The sequence below is a fragment of the Gopherus flavomarginatus genome, chromosome 3 (assembly GCF_025201925.1).
Source record: "Gopherus flavomarginatus isolate rGopFla2 chromosome 3, rGopFla2.mat.asm, whole genome shotgun sequence".
In the NCBI taxonomy this organism is placed as follows: Eukaryota; Metazoa; Chordata; order Testudines; family Testudinidae; genus Gopherus; species Gopherus flavomarginatus.
The window spans coordinates 125,463,478-125,472,965 of NC_066619.1; the positions used below are offsets into that span (position 1 = coordinate 125,463,478).

The window sequence follows — 9,488 nt, forward strand, 5'->3', positions numbered from 1 at the left end:
AACATCCTGTTTGCTTTTTTGACTGCCTCTGCACACTGCGTGGACGTCTTCAGAGAACTGTCCACGATGCCAAGATCTTTTCTCTGATTCGTTGTATCTAAATTAGCCCCCATCATATTGTATGTATAGTTGCGGTTATTTCTTCCAATGTGCATTACTTTACATTTATCCACATTAAATTTCATTTGCCATTTTGTTGCCCAATCCCTTAGTTTTGTGAGATCTTTTTGAAGTTCTTCACTGTCAGCTTTGGTCTTAACTATTTTGAGCAGTTTAGTATCATCTGCTAACTTTGCCACCTCACTTTTTACCCCTTTCTCCTGATCATTTATGAATAAATTGAATAGGATTGGTCCTAGGACTGATCCTTGGGGAACACCACTAGTTACCCCTCTCCATTCTGAGAATTTACCATTTATTCCTACCCTTTGTTCCCTGTCTTTTAACCAGTTCTCAATCCATGAAAGGACCTTCCCTTTTATCCCATGACAGCTTAATTTACGTAACAGCCTTTGGTGAGGGACCTTGTCAAAGGCTTTCTGGAAATCTAAGTATACTGTGTCCTCTGGATCTCCCTTGTCCACATGTTTGACTCCTTCAAAGAACTCTAATAGATTAGAAAGACATAATTTTCCTTTACAGAAACCATGTTGACTATTGCTCAACAGTTTATGTTCTTCTATGTGTCTGACAATTTTATTCTTAACTATTGTTTCGAATAATTTACCCGGTACTGATGTTAGACTTACCGGTCTGTAATTGCAGGGATCAGCTCTAGAGCCCTTTTTAAATATTGGCGTTATATTAGCTAACTTCCAGTCACTGGGTACAGAAGCCGATTTAAAGGACAAGTTACAAATCTTAGTTAATAGTTCCGCAACTTCACATTTGAGTTCTTTCAGAACTCTTGGGTGAATGCCATCTGGTCCCAGTGACTTGTTAATGTTGAGTTTATCAATTAATTCCAAAACCTCCTCCAGTGACACTTCAATCTGTGACAGTTCCTCAGATTTGTCACCTACAAAAGCCAGCTCAAGTTTGGGAATCTCCCTAACATCCTCAGTCATGAAGACTGAAGCAAAGAATCCATTTAGTTTCTCCGCAATGACTTTATCATCTTTAAGCTCTCCTTTAGTATCTCGATCATCAAGGGGCCCCACTGATTGTTTAGCAGGCTTCCTGCTTCTGCTGTACTTAAAAAACATTTTGTTATTATCTTTGGAGTTTTTGGCTAGCTGTTCTTCAAACTCCTATTCGGCTTTTCTTATTATACACTTGCACTTAATTTGGCAGTGTTTATGCTCCTTTCTATTTGCCTCACTAGGATTTGACTTCCACTTTTTAAAGGAAGTCTTTCTCTCTCACTGCTTCTTTTACATTGTTGTTAAGCCACGGTGGCTCTTTTTTAGTTCTTTTACTGTGTTTCTTAATTTGGGGTATACATTGAAGTTGGGCCTCTATTATGATGTCTTTAGAAAGCGCCCATGGCAGCTTGCAGGGATTTTACTTTAGTCACTGTACATCTTAACTTCTGTTTAACTAACCCCCTCATTGTTGCATAGTTCCCCCTTTTGAAATTAAATGCCACAGTGTTGGGCTGTTGAAATGTTCTTCCCAACACAGGGATGTTGAATGTTATTGTATTATGGTCACTATTTCCAAGCGGTCCTGCTATAGTTACCTCTTGGACCAGCTCCTGCGCTCCACTCAGGATTAAATCTAGAGTTGCCTCTTCCCTTGCGGGTTCCCATACCAGCTGCTCCAGGAAGCAGTCATTTAAAGTATCAAGAAATTTTATCTCTGCATTTCATCCTGAAGTGAAATGTTCCCAGTCAATATGGGGATAATTGAAATCCCCCACTATTATTGGGTTCTTAGTTTTGATAGCCTCTCTAATTTCCCTTAGCATTTCATCATCACTATTACTCTCCTGGTCAGGTGGTCAATAATAGATCCCTAATGTTATATTTTTATTAGAGCATGAAATTTCTATCCATAGAGATTCTATGGAACATGTGGATTCGCTTACGATTTTTACTTCATTTGAATCTACATTTTCTTTCACATATAGTGCCACTTCCCTCCCACCCGCACATGACCTGTTCTGTCCTTCCGATATATTTTGTACCCCGGAATGATTGTGTCCCATTGATTGCTCTCAGCCCACCATGTTTCTGTGATGCCTATTATATCAATATCCTCCTTTATCACAAGGCACTCTAGTTCACCCATCTTATTAGACTTCTAGCATTTGTGTACAAGCACTTTAAAAACTTGTCCCGGTTTATTTGTCTGCCCTTTTCTGATGTGCCAGATTCATTTTTATGTGACTGTTTATCATCTGATCTGGCCCTTACATTATCCTCTTCCATCCTCTGCTGAGTATAACCTGGAGATTCTCTATCATTAGACTCTCCCCTAAGAGAAGTCTGTGTCCGATCCACATGCTTCTCTGCAGCAGTCGGCTTTCCCCTACATCCTAGTTTAAAAACTGCTCTACAACCTTTTTAATGTTTAGTGCCAGCAGTCTGGTTCCACTTTGGTTTAGGTGGAGCCCATCTCTCCTGTATAGGCTCCCCCCATCCCAAAAGTTTTCCCAGTTCCTAATGAATATAAACCCCTCCTCTCTACACCATCGTCTCATCCACGCATTGAGACTCTGAAGCTCTGCCTGCCTACCTGGCCCTGTGCATGGAACTGGGAGCATTTCTGAGAATGCCACCATAAAGGTCCTGGATTTCAGTCTCTTACCTAGCAGCCTAAATTTGGCTTTCAAGACATCTCTTCTACCCTTCCCTATGTCATTGGTACCTACATGTACCACGACCACCGGCTCCTCCTCAGCACTACACACAAGTCTGTCTAGATGCCTCAAGAGATCTGCAACCTTCGCACCAGGCTGGCAAGTCACCATACGGTTCTCCTGGTCATCACAAACCCAGCTATCTATGTTTCTAATGATCGAATCTCCCATTACTAACACCTGCCTTTTCCTAGCAACTGGAGTTCCCTGTCCCGGAGAGGTAACCTCAGTGCAAGAGGCAACCCCAGCACCATCTGGAAGGAGGGTCTCAATTATGGGAAGGTTTCCCTCTGCTCCCACTGACTGCTCTGCTTCCCTGGGCCTTTTATCCTCCGCAACAGTACAGGGGCTGTCTGACCAGAGGTGGGACAATTCTATAGTGTCCTGGAAAGCCTCATCAACATACCTCTCTGTCTCTCTTAGCTCCTCCAGTTCCGCCACCCTGGCCTCCAAAGTCGGTACGCAGTCTCTGAGGGCCAGGAGCTCCTTGTACCGACTGTACAGATACACCACGCACCCACAGGGCAGGTAATCATATATGCTATACTCAGTGCAATAAACTGGATAGGCCTCATTCTGCAGCTGGGCTTCCGCCTGCATTGTCTTCTAGTTAATGGAAGGGTTGTTTAAAACAAGAAGTTTTGAATGTAGTTTGGTTTATAGGTTTTAAGGGGACTAAAGGGGCACAGATAGAACCAACAAGGGATCCCCGCTCCCTTCCCACTCCCCTTCCAAAACTCCCTGTTAGCAGCCCCTGGTCGCTTGTGCGCGACTTTATAAAGCCCTGGCCTGTGTGAATGCCCCGCCCACTGATTAAGGTTCAGCCAATTACCAGAGGCTTCTAGCTTTCAAACCTTCCTTTGAAGCTCACAACCTCCAACTGCCAGCCACAGCACACGGTCCTTCAACCAACCAACCAGACTGACAAACACAAGCAACCCTCAAACACAAACACACACTACATACAGTCACTTACCCCACAGATGCTGTATTTGCTAACAGATGGTATAACGTGGCTCTTGATAATCTGGCCCAACTGCAGGAACCCACGTGAGGCTAGACTTGGAAGAAGTATCCCTGCTGCAAGGAAGTGCCCAAGGAAAACCAATTTGCTAAGCTACATTTTCTTCCTTCTAGCCTCCTAGGATTCAGCAATTTATTTTCTGTGTTAGAAAAAAAACTCAACAACAAGGGACCCCCACTAGAGACGGGCGGGCAGGCGGTTTGGTTTTAGGAATATTCGAAAGACTAGGAAGCATCAGGTATTATGGTGATGGGGAAGCTACATCACAGCCAGAGATGAGCAAATGGCATGCGTAAGTAAGCTTTACTGAATAATTTGGAACAACAAAATACATTTGAGGAAAGCGTAACTCAGACCAGAGGCTGCCCGGTCTAATGAACAGAGCACTAGAGATGTGTGTTCTAACCCCAGCTCTGACACTCACTGTCTGGGTGACTTCCCATCAACCTTTTATCTGTCTTGTCTATTTCGACTGTAAACTTTTCAAGGCATGAACAGTCTCCTACTTAAAAGGTACAAGCACAGCATTTACTATCCCCTTCTTCATTCTTGCTATTGTCTCTGCTTTTCCCAATCCCCATACACACCTCACCCACCCACCCCACTCCATACATGAGAAACATTTTTGGAAAAGAAAATGTCGGTGAGGGGATGGAAGTAAAAAGATTCCATGAGCCTTCTACGGTAACTGATTTTATTAAAAAATAAAGCAATAGAACTGTGCCTGAAATCACAGACTTGTTATTCTATTTTATTTCAACAACAAAATCAATCAATCAATCAATCAATCAACTGGATTCAAGTTAACAGCTTCCTAGATGGATTTTAGGGATCCAAATAACTTCGTTTTTCACACAGACAGGTTCGGTAAGATTGACAGCCATAGCACTGTGGTATTTTAGAGGTAGCTCCAGAACAAAATTCTGTTTGCACTTACAAAAAAAGGAGTATGATGGAATTTCTGGACACAGGACAAGGGCTGTACCAGCACAAACAGAGATATATACCGCCACATGGGAGCATTGCATGACTTGAAATCAATCACAAGGACAATAACCATTTTCCATACTTCCAGCTAGGCCACTGCTCTCACAAAGTCAAATATGCTTAAATGAAATTTTTAGATCCATTCAGTATGTGAAGTCTGCCTTTTACACCTTGTTTATTAACAGAGAAAAGCAGCCACAATCCTTTTTGTGTTTCCATGTATCCAGTCTTTACAGCTCTTCTGTATTCATATATTATCCAATTTCTTTAAGATGTATGGAGCTGAAAAAGAACATACAACCAAGATATAGATTTTCAGTCCAATTAAACAGGATAAGAAGTTGTTTTAGGTGTACAATTTGCTCTGCCTATACCTTAATGCAGGGGTCGGCAACCTTCCAGAAGGGGTGTGCCGAGTCTTCATTTATTCACTCTAATTTAAAGGTTTTGTGTGCCAATAATACATTTTAACATTTTTAGGTCTCTTTCTGTAAGGCTATAATATATTAACTATTGTTGTATGTAAAGCATATAAGGTTTTTAAAATGTTTAAGACGCTTCATTTAAAATTACATTAAAATGCAGAGCTCCCCCCTCCCACCCCAGATCGGTGGCCAGGACCCGGGCAGCATGAGTGCCACTGAAAATCATTTCACAGGCTGCATTTGGCACAGGTGCCATGGGTTGCCTACCCCTGCGTTAACGGCTGGAGGACCTACAGAAGTACAAGTTCAGTGTTACTGGAACTGCTTCTAACTTCACATTTTAACCAGCCGAGTGAAATGTTTACTTTGAAGCAGAACTACAGCTAGAAAATGTTGGGGACTTGAACCCAGATGGTGAGGTTTGTTGTTTGAACGTGAGAGAGACAGGCAACACCAGCAAGGTCCGATTAAAAGCTCTTTATTGACAAGTGCACACATTAATAGAGAGCAGCTTGTTTTTAGAGAGAACCAGCTTTCTTTCTACTTTTTAGTATAAGCCTATAGAGACAGTTTTGTTGCGTTACAGATTATTTACTTGAGCAACCCACCCCCCCCCTTTTTTTTTTTAACAACTAGAAACTAGACACCTTTAATATACATGTTTTACAGCATTAGGTAATTAATAGTATTTTAACAAGCCCCAGAAATTAGAAGTGATGGGGAGTTAAAAACAGACAGAGACCAGAACCAGGGAGTGAAAGCAGGGAGGCTGGGAAGCTGGGGTTTTTTAAACGACCTGTTTTTAACACAACACAGCTGGTACTATGCCAAGAATGCAGCCCCTTTTTTTTTTATTTTATTTTTTTTTAAGCTTTTTGTGAGATATGTTGCTTTTTAGTATTTTTCACTTAAGGATTTTTTAGAAAACCTCTGTTAGCCTGACTTTGGCCAGGTTGGCATACCTGGTTTTGTCTGCTATATCTTTATTCAGGCCTAACAAAAACACAGAATTTAAGACGCTACTCGGAGGTCCGAAAGCCAAAGAGATGCACCAGGAGGAAATCAACCCCTGGCACGCTGATTGCGAGAGCTGTGGGGCAGAGAGATCCCTGCAAAGGACCATGAGCAGACCCAGGCCTGTGTTGGAACCAGCTAACAATTCGCCGCGGGGAGAGCGATTGAATTCCTTCCCTTTTTCGGGCTTTCAAACTTTCCACCTGATCTACAAATGCGACGAGACCTTTCGCTCCAGACACGCGTGTCCTTGGCCGGGGCCCGGCCCGCAAAGGCAGCGTGGAATTTTTGCGGGGGGGGGGGTTTGCACAGCCGGTTGCACCCTACAGGGTGCAGCTGGCCGCGGGGCTGTCTGCACTGCAATCAGCGGGGGCCCCGCCACCAGCCCAGCGCCCCTGTTCTGAGCCCCGCCCGAGCCCGAGCCAGCCCCAGCCCCCTTCGGCCACGGCGAGCTCGGGGGTTCGAGGCTGCTCCGCGCGCCCTGAGCACAGGCCGGGTTACCGGGGGGGGCGGAGGCAGCGCGCGCCCACGTGGGGCGGGCGGCTCGTGGCGAGGCCCCGGGGGAGGGGAAGGGCCAGCGCGCGCCCCGCCCGTCACTCACTGATCCGCAGCAGCGCCACGTAGATGAGGAAGGTGCGGACCGAGCTGAAAACATCCCGCCGCATCTTCCGCTTCAGCTCCTCCGGGTCCATCTTGGGCCCCAGCCCCTCGATCCGGAACATGGCGGCGGCCAGGCAGCTCGGGCTCCGCGGCCGGGACTGCGGCGGGCTCTGCTGCCCCGCTCTGCCTTCTGGCCCCGCCCGCGCTACGGCTCCTCAGCAGGGACACGCGCCGTCACAACTGCCACTCTGCGCACAGCACGGCAGAAAGGGAGCCAGTCACGTGACTACGCTGTGGCGTGGCTGCCCCTCTGTTCCGCAGGCGTCTGCCCTTAGCCATCGCGGAGCATGCGCGGTAGCCGCACTGAAGCCGGCTGCCCTCATCTGTGGGTGGGGCAGGAGAACCCACCCTGAGTTTAGTGTATTAAGCTGCTCCTTGTAGTAATGTGCTAGTGGGTGCAGCTACTGATAGGTAATGGATTGTAAGAAATTGCTATTGTAGTAAACTGCTCTCTGATGTAGCAAACACCTACCGGTAGCAGTTTCTTGCACTGTAGTCTATGTGAAATTGCTGCATGTAGAAATGTGCTATCTGTAGCAGTTATTTATACATGTAGCTTGTAAGAAACAGCTTGTGTAAAAAGATGCTACTTCCCTTATAGGTCATGTTGTCTAGATCTTAATTTTTTTTTTCTCTTCTCTGGACTCTCTCCAGTTTGTCCATATCTTTCCTGAAATGTGGTGCCCAGAACTGGACACAATACTCAAGTTGAGGCCCAATCAGTGCAGAGTAGACAGATATCGCAGGGTGATGTTCTGTTTTTTTGCATAGATCACTTTCCAGACTACTCATATTCAGCTTGTGGTCCAGATCCCTTTCCGCAGTACTCCTTCCTAGGAAGTCGTTTCCCATTTTGTATACATGCAGCTTGTTTTCATTCACAAACTTGATAATTGTACTCTGTATGCCATTATCTCAGTCATTGATTAAGATTTGGAATAGAAATTATCCAGAACTGATCCCTGGAGAACCCCACTCGTTATGCCCTTTCAGCCTGTGAATCACTGATAACTGCTGTTGGAACTGTTTTCCAACTAGTTTTGCACCCATCTTATTTTAGCTCCATCTAGGTTGCATTTCCATAGTCTGTTTATGAGAAGGTCATGGGAGACAGTATCAAAAGCCTTATTAATGGCAAGATAGACCGGTCCTACAGACAGCATATTCACACACACCCACATGATAAGAAATTGCAATCTGTAGGGATGTGGTGCTACCTGTAACACTGCAATCTGATTAAGACAATCCCTACAGACAGGGCCGGCTTTAGGAAGTGCGGGGCCCAATTCGAATAGTTTTGACGGGGCCCCAGCAGGGATGACTTGAAAAAGAAAAAAAACACATGGGACTTGTACTCACCGGGCGGTGCTCCGAGTCTTTGGCAGCACTTTGACAGCAGGTCCTTCACTCACTCCAGGTCTTCGGTGGCACTGAAGGACCCGTCGTCGAAGTGCCGCCGAAGACCTGGGGCACCACCGGGTGAGTAAAAATTAAAAAGGCACCTCTAGCCAGGGAAGGGATTCTCACTGGGCGCGGGGCCCTCTTAGCCACAGGGCCCAATTCGGGGGAATTGGTGGAATAGGCCTAAAGCCAGCCCTGCCTACAGATAGCAGTTTCTCACATCGTAGAGATGTGAGACTATCTGCTTGAATTAGCTACATCAGATGGCCTTTTCTTTAGCAAAGTAGGACCTGTTGCTGCTGCAGGTAGCACAGTCCTACAGATTGCAGTTTCTGACACATACATGTTAGAAACTGCAACCTTTAGGGATGAGCTACCTGTAACAACAATATATGTGATTAAGCGAATTCCTACAGATAGCAGTTTCTCACGCCATAGGGCTATCTGTAGCAATTTGCAACCTGTAGCAGAGAGACAGTGAATTCTTACCATTAGCAGTTCCTGAGAGCTGCGAAGCGCCATACATGTGGACTCTCAGGTAAACAGTGTCTCGTGACCAGCTAGTGGCTTTTCCTTACAAGCCGCAGTGCATACGTTGAAAACCCCTGGCCTAGCACAATAATCAAACCTACCCTGCTATTTTTATTAGGAGCAAAAGAAACTAATGCTGAATACTGCAGCTGACAAAATGTGATGTGAACAAGTATCACACAGATTTCTCTCTTTCTGCTAAACTCTGCACATTCCCAGCCCAATCACACTTCCTACCTTCATCTGGCTTCTCAGCACAAAACGAAATACACACAAGATAACATTTGGAAAGATGAGAGTTTCAGCTGATTAACCTGCCAGATAATAGCTGCTGCTGCTGGAAATATAGTGGGGGAATATACCAGAGAGATTACACTGAGCAGGCCTTTTGAGAATTTACCAGGGAAATCCAGAAATTTTATAATTTGGGATTCTGAAGAAAAGTACAGGGAAATGAGAGCCAGGATTTCCACTGACTTGTTGTGTAACCTTTGGCAAGTTACATCACCTTCTGTGCCTCCATTTTGTCCTCTCAACTTCCCCCTGCCCTGTTAACTCAAGAGTAAATAGGCCAGCTACAATTCTGATTTCAGCAGCAGATCTTTTCACCCCTCTGGATCTATCACCAAGTGTTAGATAGAAG

The 9,488-nt window shown here is 45.1% G+C and overlaps 1 protein-coding gene across 1 annotated transcript; it reads right to left on the reverse strand.

The window, feature by feature from the left end:
- Positions 1–4,504: 4,504 nt before the first annotated feature.
- TOMM5 (translocase of outer mitochondrial membrane 5) lies at positions 4,505–7,065 on the reverse strand. The gene is made up of 2 exons (XM_050943258.1): positions 6,855–7,065; positions 4,505–5,096 (listed from the first exon to the last, which is right to left on the reverse strand). Exons 1-2 carry the CDS (start codon positions 6,973–6,975, stop codon positions 5,062–5,064), a joined length of 156 nt encoding a protein of 51 aa, XP_050799215.1. The 5' UTR covers positions 6,976–7,065; the 3' UTR covers positions 4,505–5,061.
- Positions 7,066–9,488: the final 2,423 nt, after the last annotated feature.